Raw genomic sequence first — 19,446 nt, 5'->3', positions numbered from 1 at the left:
ATATCACCTGATCTCTCTCAAATGTTAGACTCTTGTAATTTCTTTAAGTAGTCTTCAGCAATACTTCACCAGGCTTATTGCAAGACATTCAGAGCTCTTCTTTGAATGCTGGCTGCCTTTTGTTTTTTCAAGATGATCCGACACATTCAATAATGTTAAGGTCTGGGCTCTGGGGAGGCAGAAGTATGCCTTTACTGCATTGGCAGTGTGTTTAGGATCATTGCCAAGCTGAAAAATGAAGCCGATGCCAACCATCCGCCTTCCAGATGGTACTGTATGGTGGATGGTGGTGGATGGTAGTGGATAGTAGCGTGACTTCTTGACAGCCATCCCTAATTGAAACCATTTCTGATGGGGCTGCAGTAAACAGTAGAAGGATCAGTTGAAGAGCCAGGGGGATTTTTCTGTTCCTGTATCAGTTCTTTGCTGGATTTTTTCTCATTTCCTAAAGTCAAGACTTTTAGACACTGTTCATATGCTGTAGATGGATTTTTAAGCCTCTTCTTCTTTTGTCCACCATTTGTCCTTTTTCCCTCAAATTTTTAAGCTTACATGCACACCATATTGAGATGTACCAAGTTTAATAACTCTTTGGGAGTCCCTTCGCTGGGGCAAAAATACTATTTTATGCCATTCAAATTGTCTGATTTATAGCATTTTTCATTAATTCTGCTAAAGAAATGAGAACAGTGTATGTGTTTTTGTGACAGAGCACTTGTAACAACATTAGTTATTTCCTATGTTGTATTTGTGTAGATAAGACTCTGGTTCCTTCTGTGAGTTAGGTGCATTTTTATGCTTGAATGTGAGGCCATTGTTAAGCAGTTTACCAAGCAAAGAAATGTTCCTATGAAAATGTTCAGGTACAAAGACTGGACTTAAAATGAGTGAAAAGCTGTTTATTAAACTCTCACATACATTTATAAATGTTATAATGTTCCGTTTTTCACCATTTGGAAGATGTAATAGCTCCATGATCCTTTAGAGGCTGTAGTTTGTGGGGCTGTTGAATGTATTGCACATTATGCTGATAGGTGTTTGTATAACTGTGTTCTTCCCTGGAGGCAAAATAACAGAATTGTATCTACTATATTTAGCAATTAATTGCTTATAAAAAGCGGATCTGCGTTTTCTGTACATTTGTATTAATTTGACAAAAAAATATTAACAGAAATTTAAAGCAGATAAATATTACCATATCAAAAGTGGGTTATTTATTTATTCATTTATTTATTTAACCTGTGTCGAAATTATTATAGGCATGTGTCTGCGCATGAGCGGCTCCGGAGCACCAATCAGAAGATTGTTTGTGCAACCTATCTTGGTAAAGACGATTGGCCCCGCCCAGAGAGAGAAGCGAGCCAATCATCGAGCTCCCTCACCTTTTCTAACCCAATCAGGGAAATATTTTGTTGGGTAGCATGTTTCACTAACCCTTGGCACATGTGAAAGCGGAATGAAGGGAAAGCGTTGTTGATGAAACGTTCCTAAATAACTGAAATATTATCTCGTCGAAAACAGTTTAGAAATGAAGAAGAAGCAGTCCGTTCCAGAGGAACCAGCAGAGGTAAGACTTGAAAATGTAGTAAAGTTTGGCTTCCCGATCGCTCAGAAAAGAGCAGAACACTGATGCACGAGTGCTGCTCGCATGCCTACAGTTTGCTATTTACGTCGCACTGGAATCGCTTAGCGAACTTATCTGTTTCATACATTTTGTGCGGGGGGAATATTGGTAACTCGTATTACAGTGCAACATGTATAATTTGTTGTTTACAGATGATTCCCTCAGATTCCTCTCGACAAGAGGAGGACGAGGAAAATGAGGCTCCAGTTAAAGCAAAAAGAAGCAAAGCTGATCACGCAGGGGAGGAGGTTGTCTATCACCCGGTGAAGCTATCTCGAAATGATCTGTACCGACCTCCTACAGCAGAGGAGCTCAACCAACTGAAAGAGGCAGAAAGCCTGTTTCACTGCAGTCTGCTCAAAATGCAGGTGAGACGCCAGACTTAGTGACATAACCATAAAAGATAATGATAAAAAAGGAGTGTGATCATATCTCTTAACCCTGTTGTCGTATGTAACCACTGACCACACAAACTGATAGTGATCTGTTATCAATAATAGATGGAGGAGCTGTTGAAAGAAGTTGCACTGAGTGAACGCAGGAAACGCCAAATAGATTCATTCATTCAGACAGTCACCAAGTTAATCCAGACTGTGCCAGACTCACCAGAAGTTGAGGTATGTTGTGCTTTAGTTGTAACCAAAGCTTTGTGATTGGCAATGGATGGTCAACTCCACACAAATTCAAACATGATTTTTGTCTCAGGTAAGTGACCTGTCCTGGCTGTCTGGTGCAGTAAAGGTCCCATTTCTCTTGGTGCCAAAAACAACAAAGGGGAAGTTCCACATGGCACCTCCTTCTTCCATTGATCTGATTGGGAGCTACCCCTTGGGTACCTGCACCAAACCAAATGTCATGGTGGACCTGGCTGTCACAATTCCAAATGTAAGTCATCGTAACTGCTTTTGTATTCTACAAAACATCAATGGTATGCAGTGTTTCCATAGCCTTTACTCTGCTCATCTGTTGTTAGGATGTCCTCCATCCAAAAGATGTCCTGAACCAGAGGTATCCGAGGAAAAGGGCTCTCTACCTGGCAGGCCTGGCCCAGCATCTCGCTTCCTCTTCTGACATCGGGACCATGCAGTATTCCTGTCTCCATGGGAATCGACTTCGACCCGTTCTGCTGCTGACCCCTCCAGGTATTCAAGTTTTAATTAAATTCTTATTGTATACATTTTAAACATTATTCTATGACATTACGTTTACATTGTATGGATTCTATCATCTGTTTTAAAAGGATTTTTTTTTTTTCTGGTTGTGACTTTGAGATAAAAAGCATTTTGTATTCCAGGTAAAGACTCTTCCAGCTTCACCCTCCGTGTTCATGCCTGTCCGGCTCCCGGGTTCTTCAAGCCTAGCCGTTTCCATCCCCAGAGGAATAACATCAGGACAGAGTGGTACACTGGTCTGCAGACGTCCCAGTCTGGTAAGATTGTTATTGTTCGTCCCAGTGTTTAAATCCCCTCCAGTAAACTGTCTCAGACAATGATTTTACAGTTGTATGTTAAATTTAGTTAAATACTAACCCTCCAACTACAGAAGTAGAAGTAGCCTGTCATGAACTAGAAAAACATTAAACAGGCTTAAAAAAGACCTGGATATTTCTGATGGAATTAGAAGCAAAGCAGGAACATCAAGAGCATGCAAAGGAGATCTCAAAGTTGTTATTTTTTTTGACCTTCTGATGCAGCTTGAGTCTTTGAACAAAGTGTGTCTGGATTTTCAACAGATTGTTTTCATTGTATTGTATATTTATAACCATGTTATTAGTCAGCAACTCCTTAATTTAAAAATCTTTTTTTTTGTATTACTTATTTTGTCACAGAGAGCTCTGAACCTCCGACTCCACATTACAACAGCTCTGTTCTGGGAGATTTATTGCCGAGGGCTCACCTCCAGTTCCTCTCTGCTGTCAGCTCTCAGTGCTCAGCTTTTACTGATGGTGTGGCTTTACTTAAAGTCTGGCTTCGTCAAAGAGAGCTTGATCAGGTAGGAAGCTCTCGTTGGTTCTCACACTTGTTGCATAGAGTTCAGAGAAGTGTACTGCAAAGTTCAGCATAGCACTTTGCATTATATGGCTTGACAAAGCCGAAAACCCCAGTCAGAGATAATGGTTATAACAATGGTTATAATCAACTTTATTCTTGAATGGATCAAATTGAAATGCTGAAACTTTTGATTTATTTAAACATTAAAAGTTCTCGTAGCCTAATAAAGGAGATTTGGAAATCAATTTCGTTTATCTCCAGATCAATTTATTTTATTGATTAAATAATTATTCTTTGTGATAAATGGCCTACAAATACAGCTGATGAATTCTCTGATCTGTATTCTAGTAGCTGAGGTTCCAGCAGTGTAAGTTTTGGAAGCAGATTAGAGTCAAACATGAAAACATTTATACATATTCTGCATCATCGATTAAAAACTTCAATGATTAAATGCAGATGTGCTCCACTAATAATTCAACACATATTGTTGGAAGTGCTGTAACTTTCCAGATAGTTTTAAACTGAAATTCTGATCCTTGCCTGATCCACATCATGGTTTTAGCACAGGTCACCATTAAAATCTAGCCAGGTAGAGAGACAGCCATTTTCACAACACTGAAAACTCTGATTTAAAGCTAAAGCTAAAAAACTTCCTACTTTAAGGTGTATTTATTTTCTTACCTTATATCTTTATTGTTCTCAATGTCTTATAGGGCACTGGTTGTTTTAATGGCTTCCTAGCTTCAATGCTGCTGGCGTATCTACTGATCACTCATAGAATCAGTAACAGCATGACGGCATATCAGCTTCTTCGAAACGCCTTGAACTTCTTGGGTAATTTTATTTTTAATGGATGTCCTCCTGTGTCCTTTTTCTAAATTTTGGTAATTGAAAGGTAACTTGCTTATCTCTGTTTTGAATGCCTTGCACCTTCTCCTTCAGCATCTACAGATCTGACAGTGAATGGAATCAGCCTGGCCAAAGATCCTGACTCTACAGCTGTGAGTTATCAAACTCAAATTTAAAACACTAAATGTGTGCATGTACTTTATTCACACTTTTATTTACTCCAGAACTATTATTCAACCCCACCCCGCCCCTCCCTTCCCTTATCTTTACTCTGTAGCCATCCATTTCAGAGTTCCACGATGCTTTCCAGGTTGTCTTTGTTGACCCTTCGGGACACCTTAACATGTGTGCTGACATCACTGCTTGTACATACAAACAGGTAACTGAACAGTGGTGTGTTTGAATATTTTTTTTTTCCACTCGTGATTTTTAAGCAACTGTTTCTGAACTTTCTTCACTTTGGTTCCTCAGCTGCAGCATGAGGCGTCTTTGTCAATGCAGTTCTGGGACAACCCTACAGTGGATGGGTTCCAGTGCCTCCTCATGACACCCAAACCCATGATAAGGACAAGTGACCATGTGTTCCAGTATGTTTCTATAAACAAATGCACATATTTAGTTAACCTTGCATACTAGGTAGACAGTTGGGTTCTGCACCTTTTATTTAGGAAACATGGTTAATAAATTTAAAAAAAAAAATCTACACATGGAGGACTTTTACTTTCAGAGTAGAGATCATTTTGCTCTTCATCCTCTCAGCTCTTCTGTTTCATTTTCCCCTTAGGTTGTGTGAGCTGGTGAAGCTTCAGTCCAGCTGTAAGAAACTGAATCTTCTCAGTGAGCTGATGGACCACAGTGGGGATTACATCCACACTGCACTGCCTTTTATTCTGTCTCTTCTCCAGCAAGGATTGTCCCAAAGGATTCACCTCCTTACCCACTCCCTCTCTCCTGACCCTAAGGTGAAAAAGACTTGCATTCAGGATTTGCTGCTTTATTTCATATTATCTAAGTTACCAATGTGCAGAAAGAATCATCTCTGACTGACTTTATTTTGGTTTTATTTCAGTGGTCTGTGGAGAGCGAAGCCCCGAAGCACAAAGCTCAGCCTCCGCTATCTTTTGGTTTGCTCTTAAGGGCAGAGCTGTCATCCACTGTCCTAGACCGAGGCCCACCAGCAGACAGCCCCAAGGTAACCTCACCTGCCTTTATTTATTGCATGCATAGGGCTTTATTTCTTGATTTAGCCATTGGAGTTGAAGACACAAGGTGACACAAGGTTTCACCTATCGTGGGTTATTTTTAGAATGTAACTCGTTTATTGCGTAACTCCCGCAATAAACGAGGGACCACTGTATATAGACTTCTTGCACTACAAACCAGATTCACCTAATCATAAAGCACTGTATACTGTGCATATATACAGAGTTATGGATAAACATGGGGTTATTTGGGGTATGTTGCCCAATGGGGCTTTAACTTACAACCTGGAGAACCAGAGAATCAAACCACCGACTGGTTAGTGGATGATTCACTTTAACTCCAGAGCCACAGTTCAGTTTGAGAATGGTTTTCTAGGTGTAAGAAATGTATTTTTACTTAAAGTGTGTTTGTAAACATCTTGAAGAATATTATACTGCTGCAGACAAATATAGCACTTAAGGGCATGATTCTGTATTACTAGTGGCTTCATAGTGTAGTGGTTCACACACTCGCTTGACCAAGTGCAAGGTCACCGGAGATGGGAAGGGCATCCTTGTAAAACTCTACCAACTCAAAACATGTAGAGTGACCCATTGTGTCAACCCCCTTGTGACAAGGAAGCAGCTTAAAGTGGACACATGGGCCTAACTATGGCTGGATTTTGCACTTTTTAACCAGCTTTTCTTTTTAACATAAAAAGAGATCCTGTTGTTGGTATGGAAATTGTGCTTATATTTTCTGTTTTTTGTGGGTTTGTTTTTAATCATGCTTGTGATTTAAAAAAAATTAAAAATCAATAATGTTCCTGTGCTAGGCGGCTGAATTTCGTCAGCTGTGGGGTCCTCGCTCTGAGCTGCGTCGCTTCCAGGATGGTGACATCACCGAGGCCGTGCTGTGGCACGGAGAGAGCATTTGCCAAAAGCGTCTGGTTCCCAAACAGATCATCACACACTTGCTGCAGCTGTATGTATTTTATCTCAGCAGAGCCTAGTTGAGAGACTAACGAACTGACAATACTGTTAATACAGTGTAGTGTGGTGATCTTTTCCAACTATAACAATGATAGAAATATTCAGTAAGCTGTAATGCTTACAAACACCAAGGTGAAAGAAAGAAAGAGGCCTTCTGTTTTTTCTTCCCGTCCTTAATCGTGAAGTTAGTCTATTCGATATTGAATAAAAACAGTTATCCGTTGCCATTCACAGAACATAATGCCTATGTTAAGGTGAATATGGCACATTAAAGACTTCAGCATGATTGTAGAGGACTCTCCTCTAGATACTTGTTCTGATAGTTGAAGCTGAGTTTCAAGAATTTGTTATGACTATACTACTACTACTACTACTGGTTCACTGCAAGCTGTTTCAGGCCTGAAGTGCCAGTATGAAGTCGAGCAAGGTGACAAAACAAACTGATTGATTTTAATTTTGAGAACTACTTGGAATATGTCGTAAAATTTTTGCCTGCAGCGAAGTAACAGTTGTCGTTACTTCGCTGCAGGCAAACTTTGTTAAAAACTCAAAGGCAATGACTTCCAAGTTTTAGTGTCTGAAACAAGTTTTGACTTATAGCACTGTTGAACACAAGCACATACAACACGCCAACATCTTCCTATTTTCTTGACTTTTTGCTTCTTCTGTTACCTTTCAGTAACCTTAGGCTACGTTCACACTGCAGGTCTTAATGCTCAATTCCGATTTTTTTGTCTGCTTGTTCACACTACAAATAAAATGCGACAGCAAACGTGCTCTAGTGTGAACGCTCAAAGCGGCCTGCATGCGCAAAAGATGTCACACACAACGCGCTCTGTTTAGACCCAGAGCAAACAGTATTATTTGACTGATGGCCCTTAATATAAAGACTTCGGACTTTACGTTTCCCAATTTTTGCTTTAAGTTATTTTGTTATTTACATAATAATGTAAATAACCTAATAATTATCCTTATTGCTGTTTTAGAGGAGCGGTGCTTCAAAGGATAGCTGCAAATTTCTGTCAGAATCTGCAGATTATACAGTACAAATAAAATGTTCACATTTCTCCAACGTTGTCTTCCCCACAGTTTAACTGACATCTACACTGGATGGCCAGGAAGCGTTCGCGATGTCTTCTCCGGCGCTGATAATTGGCGTCTGTCTTGTGTCAGTGACGTAAAAGACGGATTTAATGCGACATGACCGTTCAAACAGCAGTCGCTTTCTAAAACATCGAATATGTATCGGATTCAGTACCACATACGAAAGTGACCCAGATCGGATTTGTGCCGTTCACACTGTCATACCATGATCGGATATGGGTCGCATAGGGTCAAAAAAATCGGATTTGATGCGCTTTCGCCTGCAGTGTGAACGTAGCCTTATTCTCTTGTTGGTATAGGGCACCAGCATCTTCAACATCTAAGGTCATGCAGGTTATGCATTTCTGTTTACAAAGATCATCATGTCAACATGCTCTGGGCTCAGTCTTCTGCGCATTGTCGCAAACGTCTGTCCTGCTTCTGACAATAAAGACGGCAGCGATACACCTGGTACACACAAATAGTGTCTCGCCAGAGTTGCCAGTTTGGGGAATCTTGGTCCATTTACCCTCCACCAGTCGAGAGGGTTAATGTCTAACGAGGGAGCAATGTCTCTTAAGTAGTAATCAACCTGAGCCTCAGAGTCGGTGGCATAGGAAGAACTGTAGTTGTCGCCAAGGAGCAGCACCATAGTGTTTTTGGTGTCACTTCTGATTTGCGAGGGCACAGCCGCCTGGCTAATATCCGGGGTGACCAAAGTCTCCTGCTGCTCATCCTTTGCACCTGCAGTAGCAGTTACTGCATCCAATTTTGAAACTAGTTCATGCAACTTAACCTTTGCAGCCAATCTCCCCGTTGGTGTAAGGAAGCTCAGATGTTTGTGCCGGGGGTCCAACATGGAGGCGATAAGAGCCGGCTTTGAAGCCAGGTCATTAGAGTCAACCTGCAATAAGTAAAAATAAAATGGCATAAATATATGTAAAGGGAATGCAGATTATTTATCTTTATCCGTGTTAATACGTTTCAGTCAAAACCGGTGCCTACCTCCATGTGATTTCTAAGTGACTGCTGAACTTTGAGCTTAAACTCTGAGACTTGTTCGACGTCATTCTCTTTTGGCACGAGATGAGTCTGAACCAGGCTGAAGGTGATCGGGTAGATATTAGAAATGGACACCTCCGTCTCTGCAGATATGACTGTTGTAGCCCATTTAAGCGTCGCCAGCACAGGCGTGAAGTTCTCAATGATCTGCCAGCAGTCATCTTCAATCTCAAGGGTCTGAGCTTCCTGCCTGCTGGTGACGGTACGGTCGGAGAGGACGGCTTTAATCGCCCACCGTTGTTCAAGCAAACGTTCAAACATGTCGCAGATGGTGTCCCATCTGTCTTTGCTCGACTGGATGAGCTTGTGTTGCGGCAGGCACATCTGAACTTGCTTCTGTTCCAAGGCCTCATTCGCGAGCAAGTTGCAATTAAAGTGCTTAACTAGTTTCCCGGCAGCAACAACGATGCGGAGTAAATCTTCACTCAGTCCATCGCTGACTGCTCGCTGCAGTGTTGTGGCAAAGCAAGTCGTGTAGTCCCAGGTGGCACGGGTACATGCTTGGACTGATAAGCTGTTCTGCGTGTCGTTATGAACACATGAGGTCACTTTACCGGCGATAGCCCATGCCTGCACGGTGCTGAGCACGCTGTCTGTAACAGTGTCTGCACTGGAGTGGCTGCCTGCTGAAACTTTGTGCATCTGGCTGCCTGCTGAAACTTTGTGTGTCTGCAGCACAGCTGACCTCCCCTGCCAGTCTTCTGTTATAAATGAACAGGACACGGTCATGTACCTCTGAAAGGTGAGACCTGTCCAGAAGTCTGCAGTGAGAGCCACTTTCTCCACTCTACCCAGCTGCACCATAAGCTCTTCAACCTTCTCATGGAAATGGCCTTCAATAATGCGTGTAACATCACCAACAGATGGCATTTTATAACTGTGCACAGTGTATGCAAGCAGCTCGCGAAAACCATCGCCACTAACCATGCTGATGGGGAGCATGTCCTTCTCTATCATTCTGGAGATGAGCTCAGTCACCTCCGCATGTGTTGCCAGCGACACACCGTCGTTGGGTGCTGCGTCCTGGTGCTTGTTTTTGATGTGGTACATCATGCTGGTGGTGCTGCTCCTGTATTTGAGCTTCGTGCCGCACATCGTGCAGTGAACCTCGTCGTCCACTTTGATGAAGATATCCCAAACGGAGCTCCGCTTCAGGCGTTTCCTCTCGCTGGAGTCCCGCTCAGCAGGGGTGATGTTTATGTTGGGTGACATGACTGCAACCTGCGTGATTTCCGAGTTGTTGGGAGCGTTCTCCTCCTCGATGCACTGAACGGTGCAGATCACGGGTTTCTCGTCTTCGTCCATCGGCGTCGCGGATGAATGGTGCCTGCTCATGTGGTTCATCATGGAGGTCGTGGCTCCGCCGCAGTATTTCAGCGTCGCGTTGCATTTCATGCAGCGGACGAAGTTCCCCGTTTGTTCAAAGCAGTCCCACACGGAGCTGCGCCTCCTGCCTGTGCGCTTCATGCTTACTTCAGGTGTTCCAAGCCTTGGCAGGCTAGCAAATGTTAGCATTGACTGCTATCGAGGGGGTTAAAAAGACGGGGTTTGGGGGAATGTAAACAGTCTGTGACCTGTTTCACTTCGGCATGTGCCCTAGAAAAACATGGCGGTGAGGCAATTGTGTGTACAATTTCACTGAAGGTTCAAGTTAAAAAAAAAAACAGAGAACGTGTGTGTCATCCCGTAGGCACGCAGACATCCCCGAATCCTGTGTGCGGTATGTCGGGGCGATGGTGGATGACGTCATTAAAACGGGAAGTGAGGTAAACCGTTATTATTGAATTATTTTAGCCACGTATGATGGAAATTTCAAGACAAACTCTGGCATACCGTTCATATTTTTCCCCTAACAGTATGGTTTGGGTCAATACAGATCCATCTAGAAAGTATGAGTAGTTTGTTTGACAATAATAATAGTATTATGTCTTGTTATACCTAAAATATAAAAAAAAAAAACAGCTGTAATGGTCTAAATATGATTTATTTATATATTATATATTAATTATATAAACTTAAAATGGCAAGACCATTCTGCAGCTGTTCGGATTTATTATATAAATACATATAACCATTACAACCACGTGTAAAAACACATCCCACCGGCATTTTTTTCGGATAATTATTTATCTGTCAAAGCTCAACTTTCTTTTATTATTTAACTTTTGTATACTTTAGTAACAAATTCTGTACTTGTAGCTAAATTATCTTAACAATTAAATAATTTTTTGTGTTAAAAATAAAGTCTAATGCTGAAAACCACCAGGAGAGGGCATCAGTGATGTTTTTCATCAGTACATCTGCCTCTGAATGTCTTTGTTCAATATTAATACACATTATGCTCTTCAGGTGTCTGGCACTGGAGAGGAGGAGAGCTTAGTGGTGGTTCAGTCCTATGATGACCTGAGCAGAAAACTATGGAGGCTGGAAGGTCTGCCTCTCACCATCACTGCTGTGCAAGGAGCGCACCCTGCACTCAGATACACACAGGTAAAACCCCTTGCTCTTACCAGAAAACTGGTAGTTGTTAAAAAATGCATACTTTAAAATGGCACCTTGATCCCACTCCAAGCCTGTGAGCTCTTGTTCAAATATTGATGTGTTTTATATTAAAGTGTGAATTTGTACTAACGTTTCAACTGTGCCTTGCAGGTCTTTCCCCCACGGCCACTGAAACTGGAGTATTCCTTTTTTGACAGAGAGAAAACTTCCAGATCACTGGTGCCGAAGGAAGGCAAACCATGTCCTGTCTATATCACTCCTATTACAGGTCAGTGGCTCATTCATCAGAACATTTCTAAAGGATCTTTGAAAAAACTGCACCTAGGTGTGTAGTAATTTCCACTCTGGCTGCTGTTCATGGTGTATATGTATAAACTTTCACTCAAACTAAAACCTTAATCTTCATTTTCTTGGGTACTACAGACATGTAGCAATGCAGAGTCATACACCAATGCATTGGTTGCCTTATTCTTGCAGTAATCTGTCACATGGAAGGGAGTGGGAAATGGCCTCATGACCGCCTCGCGATCCAGCATATCCGAGCTGCCTTTCACATCCAACTCGGGGAGTTACTCAGAAAGCACCATAACTATACATGCAGGCCCTGTCCTACCCACCTGGATGTCTGGAAGGTATGTTTTTGATTATGTGTACCCTTAGCTGGCTTTTCTGTGAAATTTAACTTGATATATATAATAGTGTGGATGCCCTCAAAGGCATCCACACTATTGAGTTCCTGTTTCTCTTTATTCTTTATTATACTTTATTATTCTGGTTGCTTCCGTACGTTTTTCGGCGCTTAACTACTCCCTCAGTTTTTGTGCTATTTTCACCATTCAAATCTTAAAAAATTCTGCTCTTTCCTACTACGACTTTTGGTGCTCATTACTTCTATACTTTTTGAGATATTGAATTTTTTATGCAATATTTTTTGCCCATTTCTGCCACATTGTCAGTGGGGTCACTAGTTTCCCTTGCCGGTTTGAGCTGTGTTTTAGCTCAGTGAGATAAGCAGCCGTTCTCAGACTGGGAGGCCCGGGTTCAAATCCCGCTTATGGCAACAATTTTTTTCAGTTCACAGTTAAACTTTTTTAACTCTTTTCAACACAGATTTAAGCAGCTTCACCCCCTTTCAGCAAAATTTTCAGTTTTTTCTGCTGTTTTCAGAAAAAAAACTCCTTTCAGCAGAAATTCTGCTGATTCATCTCTTTTCTGCAAATTTTTCAGCTTTTTCACCTCTTCTCAGCACAAAGCTCAGCAGCTTCTGCTCATTTTAGCAGAATTGTCAGTTTTCAGTTTCTTCACCGCCATACAATTTTTTGCAACTTTTCATGTTTTTTTTGCTATTTTCAGCAGACAGCTTCAGCGTTAAGGCATCCACACAGCATTTTCGCAGGAAATGCAAATTTTTCTAGTTTATAACTGAAAGAAGGGTTACTGAGCCACTCTCTTTTAGTGCAACCAGTTTATTCTTAGAGCAACTAGGGGAAAAAAAAACAGACCAAAAAATATTAAGTTTATATTCTCTTATTTTAACAAAAGACAGAGAACCTCTGTAAGTATGGTTAGGTAGGTAATCACATTATTTACATAATACTATAGATACTGTAGCTTCCGCAGCTGTTCCATCATGTTATTGTCTCCCCCAAAACACTTCAGTTGTGTTTTGTGTGCCTTTTATAGTATTTTTTTCTGTTTGCTGGTGTTTTCTTAAGTTCCTTAAGTACATTTGACAGTAGGTCACTTAGTAGTGTATAAGTTGTTCGAATATTTTTTTATTTTTTTTTTGGTAATGTTTGATTGCAGGGAACAATACTCCTTTTCTTAAGCTGCCTTTTCAATTTGGTATAATTTATATTGTATCAAATCATAGCATGTTCTCTCAGTGCACTTCTGTAAGACACCCTGCTTTTAAAGAAATGGAGAAAAGTTCATCAGTTTAATTAAAGAGCTCGCACTTGGTGGGAGTAAGGGGTAAAAAGTCCCATTCTACAGGTAGAAACCTTTGGCTAAAGCAGCACGTGTTTCCCTTTGCCCCTAGGATGGCCTGGTGTTCCGAATCCAGGTGGCATATCACCGTGAACCTCAGGTGCTCCGGGAGAGCTTGACTGCAGAGGGGCTGCTGGTTGTAAGAGACAACGATGAGGCCCAGGCTCTGGAGATGGCGACCATTCACAAGCCTCTGCTTACTAGCACATTACATGGGTAAAAGTTCAAAAGTGATACAAAGTAGTTCCTGTGTGACAACGCAGACTTATGTTTTTAGTTGTGTCTTTTCATTTTCTTCAGTCTGGTACATTTTGTCTTTTTATTTGAAGGCTCCAGCAGCAACACCCATGTTTTGGCGCAGCGTGTCGCCTGGTCAAACGCTGGCTCAGTGCTCAGCTGTTCAGCGACGACATTACAGAGGACACAGCAGACCTGCTGGTGGCGTCGCTTTTCCTGCAGCCCGCTCCCTTTACTGCTCCCAGGTAGCCACCACTTTTGCTTTTTTTTTTTTGTGTAGGAAACACGTTTTCCTCTGTTTGTTATGGGTCATGTGAGTGAATTTCTCCACCTTCCTCAGTTCCCCACAGGTGGCCTTCCTTCGCTTCCTTCATCTGCTCTCCTCCTTTGACTGGAGGAACAATCCGCTGATTGTCAACCTCAACAACCAGCTCACGGGCAAGTGCTCTCTCACACACACTCCTTTTCCGTGTGTGTGACACAAACAAATCCCCCTTGACCTCTTTCTTTTTACTCACCCAACATACTTCTACATCCGCCCATATGCTTTGCTGTTTCAACGCCAAATCTTGACTTGTTGTTCGCCTCTCTGTCACGTGTAGCTGTGGACTACACAGAGATCAAGAATGGCTTCATGGCCACCCGGGAGTCCCTGCCTGTCATGTTTATAGCTACGCCTAAAGACAAAAAACTGTCTATGTGGACCAAACGCTCACCTAGCATTCAGGTCAGTGGACACACAAGTACACAAATAACAAAACATTTAATAGATCAGGTCTCAGCGCTGAATTTTAAATGATTAAATATTACATTTGGTCAGTAAACATGTAAGAAAACAACACTGAAGACTGTACTATAGCTTAAAATACATCAGAAGTTTTTTTTCCCCTCCTTTTGCTTTTACAGTGTTTAAAAAGTTTCTTGCAGATGCAGAGAATCATAAACAGCGGTGTAGAAAAGAGTTGCATGTTCTTGGCAAAGAACAGTCACATAGTTTTCCAATCCGGGAGCCTTTCCTTAGTGCACACTGCTCTCCTGGATCACACTGAAAAGACAGGAATCATATTAAATTGAGAGAGTGATTCAGTACCTATATAAAAGATGATGAATTGCTCTAAACAGACTGACTAGATCAGTTTTAGAAATTCCAGCTGGTGTTAGTTTTTGCCTTGCATACCACAGGGAGATAGCCATGCTTTTTTCTTAGAACTGGAAACGGATGGTTCTGAAGTCTTTCCAAAACCTCGTGTAAATCATTGATCTGAAACAGCACATAAAAAAATTCAAAGGGTCAAATGATAAACAGGATTATTGAAGTAAATAAATCTGAGAACGATGTTTACATCATTAATTATATCAGCCTAAAACCATCAGGTGTAGCTCACCAGCTGCTTTTTGTTGCCATCCTCTTTGGTAGTGAAATAGGTAAAATATGTAGTTTTATATTCCTCTGTTTGGACATGACCGCAGCCGTAAAGTAGTCCTGTGGCACACAGTATCGTACAGAAAAGACACGCACATGAGCCTCCCATAGTGTGCAGCTGACCCAGATAGGTTTCCTGTGCTTGGCTACCTTGCTCCTGTTAGAAACAACAACTTTAAGGACCAGCCTCTCCCAGCATCCTCCTTTATAGTTCTTGGAGAACAGGAAATTTGTGCTGTGACGTCCTGATAGAGACGTCACTGTGGAATTAATCATAAATGTTGACATTGATTCCAGTTTACCTCCTGTGGATCCTCGGGATGTGAAGCCTGAGGGGGTCATTGTCGAATTAGTACGCACAGTTTTGTAGAGACGAGTTTGGTAATGAGTCTTTTTTTTTTGTTTGTTTGTAGTTGTTGCAGTTCCTGTGAATAACCACCAGGGAGCACACTATGAAAGTAGTCCATTAACAGATTGAATATTAAGTTTATTTCTAATGACAGTGTTTTCCAATAAAGACTTCCATGACCATGACTTCAAAAATGTCATAGAGGTTGAAACAATTCATATCTGGGCTAGAAAGAGCTGTCAGGTTGAATGATGTTCTCAATTAACATGGTTTGAAATTGGATGCCCTATTGTTGTAATCGACTAACTTTGATTAAAAATGTGGTGGAAGTTCAAAGCAGATTTAAGGGGTGAATTTAAAGTTGTTGTTTGTTTGTTTTTGTTGTTTGTTTGTTTTTCAACAGTTTGGCAAAATTAGAAACCATACAGAAAATGGTGTTTTCACTGCAGCTTTCCAGTTGTTATGCAGTTACCATATGAAATTAGGTCCCCAGATAAAATTATTTTACAAGATATGGGTAACATATATTCCAGTGCTGACTGTTAGTTTGAAAACCGAGACAGTGTTTTTGGTGCTAATAGTTCAAAATGTTCAAAGCCACTTTTGAATGTGTGTTCAGATGCTGCAGCGTGTGATAATGGTGGCTGCAGAGAGTCTTAAAGTGCTGGAACATCAGCTGATAGATGGCAGCCAGAAGCAGGATGTCAGGGTGGGTGAATACTGCCTTCATGATTTATCCACTATATAAATGCAGATTTTTGCTATTTAAGTGTTTTCATGCGTTCTTTGTATTTGTGTAGGTGATTTTGCGTCCTCCTCTGGAAGCTTACGATGTTGTGATTCACCTGAACCCAAAGCAGGTCCCCTTGCTGGACCAGGCAGTAGATCCTCCGGCCATCACCTTCAGCAGGGGCGTGATGTCTGGCAGTGCGGCTCAGCCTGGAGGGCCCCTTCCAGTCATCGACTATAACCCTGTGTCCCTCTACCTGGGAGAGCTAAGAGTTAGCAATGTCTTTCAACATTTCAAATGCTGAAAATGTGTTTTTGACAGACTTTTCAAAAAAAGAGTGAAGCAGATATTATGCTTGAAAGCTGACATGTGATGCAACAGAGCCGCTTCCAGATAATAAAAAATTAAATCGCAGACAAGAGAAAATCCGAGAAACTCAGCTGTTCTTATACTATAAGGCAGTGAAATCCAAACTGCACAACATTCATACTAATTCCTGTTCTTCCTCTATATCCCATCATTTACATGTCTATCACAGTCCTGTTTTGACAGAGTGAGTTATAACAAAAGCATCAAGTCAGTCAGTCCAAGCTGATTTGGACTTACTAGAGTAAGCTTGTCAAACTGAAGTGGGTTTTGGGTTTGTTTTTGTTTTGTTTGTTTGTTTGTTTTTGGGGGGAATATACCCGATAGTTTTCTAATAGGTTTTGCTTTGAGCTTCACAAATAAGTGTCAGTTGACTTGCATAATATAGTTTTATTTTTTTTTTATTTCCAGGAGGCATTTGGAGACTTGGCCCTTTTCTTCTGTGATCCATGTGGTGGAACAGTAATCACAGTTTTATGGAAGCCAAAGGCATTCATCCCAACCCCCTTTAAGGTAATTGCAAAGTGACTTCCATTTAAAAACATGAAGGTAGGAAAAAACCAACTTTTTTGGGGTGTGGAAAACTTGCTTTTGTAATAGTCATTCTCCTTCATTCTGTTCATTTTCACACCTTCACACTAATCACCTTTTCCTCATGTTTCCTTTTTCTTTGTTATTCTGTTTTTTACAAAACATCAGACGTCACAGGTGTCTGCTCGCAGCGTGGAGGTCACTGGAGATGAAACTAAGACTGTTCCCAATGTTGAAGCAATACTGGAGGACTTCCGAATTATGGGGAAGGGCTTGGTCAAGTCAGTGGAAGCCAGGACTGAAAAATGGTCATTTTAGACGCAGCACAAATAAACATACTCCCCCCCCCAGTTCAATTCCATTACAAAATAATAAAACGGTGAAAACATGAATGAATTTTGAGCTTCTTGTTAACCATATGCGTTAACACTTCTGGCTCTCATCCATCTGTGTTTGTTTCATGTCCAATAAATGCATACATGCTGTTTGTATTTCAGTTTATTTGCCTCTTAATTTCATTTAATTGTCTTGATTTTTATACATCTATGGGTATATAACACTTGCACATCTGCAAAACAATGACATTTAGCTTTAAAGTCATTTATTTAAAAAATAGTTATTCAGAAACCTTTATGATAAAACTTTTGAGTCATTTATCATAGTTTTTTATTAGATATAATTAGATTTATATGTACTCAAGTTTCTCATGAGGATTTCCTTCCTTCCACACGAGGGGACATTTTAATCATTTTAATGGAACTTTAAAACTTTTTCCTCTTATTTAATTGACTAAGTGATGAACAGAGAATGCAGTTATCTATGACTGAAAGCATATGTAACCATATGCAGCAATTATGTGTAAGTACTGTATGAGTAACCATTTTAGTAACCTAAAACTGTTGGTAGACATTCAAAACTCTGCAAACGGGATCTATTTCATCAGTGCTGCTGATGCAAAGATACTGTTTGTGTTTTATTTTAGACAAAGAAAAAGGCTATGATTACCAAGAAGAGCAATGGAACTTGTGAATGTTTTGCTTTTAATTTTTCTATTTCTTTTTAAGTTGTCACCTTTGTTGCTCATTATAAGAAAAACTAAACATGGCTTGGAGTCACAACTTTTAACATTTGTACAAGCAGGACAGCAAAAAGGCAGCAGAAGCTAAATTCTTGTAATATATCTTGGTCAAACTTGATTTCCCTACTAAAACAAAAGAACAACTGTAAGCACAGAAGCTTAGTGTTTAACACAATTGCCCTGTGGCAAAAAAGGTTCAAAATTCCTTTTGGGTGCAGTTTGCATGTCTTCCCCGTGCTTGTGCCAGTTTCCTCTGTCAGCTTGTTTCTCCTTACTCGTTTAATGCTGCCCATTTACATCCATGATTTTCTTGAGAGACGCTTAATCTTAAAGGTTGAACTGGTTCAATGAGCATTAATAAACTAATTATCCACAAAGTTGGCTTTGATCTCATGACTTCAGTGGAGTTGTAAACATGAAAATTGCTTTCAGGTTTTGATCCACCATACAATGCCATCTAAAAGTCTGTTACTGGCAATGGCTTCTTTTGTTTTTTGTTTTTTTGGCATGGCAATGATCCCAAACACCACTGCCAGTGCAGTAAAAACAAACGTAGACAGAAGAACATGTAGTGGAACACCATCAGCTATTAACTGGCTTCCCCAGAGCTCAGATTACTGGATTATTAAAGCACTGTGGGATCATGACAGAGAACATAGCATAAAGACAGTTAACATCTGAAGAAAAGGTTATCCTTCAAGAAGCCTGAAGACTACTTGAAGAAATGACAAGAAAGCTTGCCAAAGAGAGTTCAGATGTTGAAGAATAAAGGTGGCCACACAAAATACTGGCTTTCAAACATATTAGAATTGTTGAAAATCTGTTCATACCTCATATGCTGTATTCCCATGCTTTTCAGTAAGTCACTACACCTATTTCCCATTTTCCCAGAAAAGTATAAAGAAACGAGTGGCTGAAGACGTTCTCACAGTACTGTATAAATGAAGATTTTATGAACAAAATCCATGTATTTATTTGCTTTATGTATTCTCAAAAATTCATACATCTGCCATTGGGTTTTGATCAAAGCAGGTGAATAATGTATAGTGATGCTGTCATTGTATTTTTAACACAGGAAACCTGTATATTACTGCATTCTGGTTCTAAAACAACTACAGTATTGCCACTCCTACACGAGACACATCTGGCACACATGTTGAACACAGGGCCATAGATCAAAAACTTCAATAATATCAGCGTAGATGTTTTTTTAGTAAATTGTTAAAAAGTTTGAAATAGTGAAGCTGGGGTAGGCAACATATTTTTGCCACACCTGCACTCACTCTGGGCACTTGTTTTCAGGCTTTAGAAAAGTGAAGACAGAAGACTTTGAAAATATTTTAAGTGTTTTGAAGTCAGATGAATTGAGTAGTATGAACAGCATGAAAAAATGCATACAATAGAGTCCAAAGGTACATGGAGCTACCTTTTCAGCCAAAGTCTGCGACTTATTTTTTT

The 19,446-nt window shown here is 40.6% G+C and overlaps 2 protein-coding genes and 1 long non-coding RNA gene across 3 annotated transcripts; 1 reads left to right on the top strand and 2 right to left on the bottom strand.

Moving 5' to 3' along the window:
• Positions 1–1,405: 1,405 nt before the first annotated feature.
• nol6 (nucleolar protein 6 (RNA-associated)) lies at positions 1,406–18,065 on the top strand. The gene is made up of 26 exons (XM_005473210.4): positions 1,406–1,567; positions 1,777–1,992; positions 2,125–2,241; positions 2,330–2,509; positions 2,598–2,766; positions 2,919–3,053; positions 3,453–3,616; positions 4,329–4,449; positions 4,558–4,616; positions 4,742–4,843; positions 4,936–5,051; positions 5,249–5,426; positions 5,534–5,656; positions 6,482–6,630; positions 10,474–10,549; positions 11,133–11,273; positions 11,436–11,553; positions 11,763–11,917; positions 13,327–13,490; positions 13,604–13,756; positions 13,852–13,949; positions 14,114–14,238; positions 15,903–15,992; positions 16,084–16,284; positions 16,791–16,892; positions 17,079–18,065. The coding sequence occupies exons 1-26, from the start codon at positions 1,529–1,531 to the stop codon at positions 17,226–17,228; spliced, it is 3,441 nt and encodes a 1,146-aa protein (XP_005473267.1). The 5' UTR covers positions 1,406–1,528; the 3' UTR covers positions 17,229–18,065.
• Positions 7,992–10,254, bottom strand: LOC102077629 (zinc finger BED domain-containing protein 4). The gene is made up of 2 exons (XM_005473209.4): positions 8,727–10,254; positions 7,992–8,625 (listed from the first exon to the last, which is right to left on the bottom strand). The coding sequence occupies exons 1-2, from the start codon at positions 10,248–10,250 to the stop codon at positions 8,077–8,079; spliced, it is 2,073 nt and encodes a 690-aa protein (XP_005473266.3). The 5' UTR covers positions 10,251–10,254; the 3' UTR covers positions 7,992–8,076.
• On the bottom strand, positions 14,256–14,956 carry LOC112841834 (uncharacterized). The gene is made up of 2 exons (XR_003213228.1): positions 14,897–14,956; positions 14,256–14,772 (listed from the first exon to the last, which is right to left on the bottom strand). It is a non-coding gene; the product is annotated as an uncharacterized LOC112841834 (long non-coding RNA).
• Positions 18,066–19,446: the final 1,381 nt, after the last annotated feature.

This window comes from Oreochromis niloticus, linkage group LG12 (assembly GCF_001858045.2).
Source record: "Oreochromis niloticus isolate F11D_XX linkage group LG12, O_niloticus_UMD_NMBU, whole genome shotgun sequence".
In the NCBI taxonomy this organism is placed as follows: Eukaryota; Metazoa; Chordata; class Actinopteri; order Cichliformes; family Cichlidae; genus Oreochromis; species Oreochromis niloticus.
Note: the sequence above shows the minus strand (reverse complement) of the source record. Positions and strands in the feature narration are given on the sequence as shown.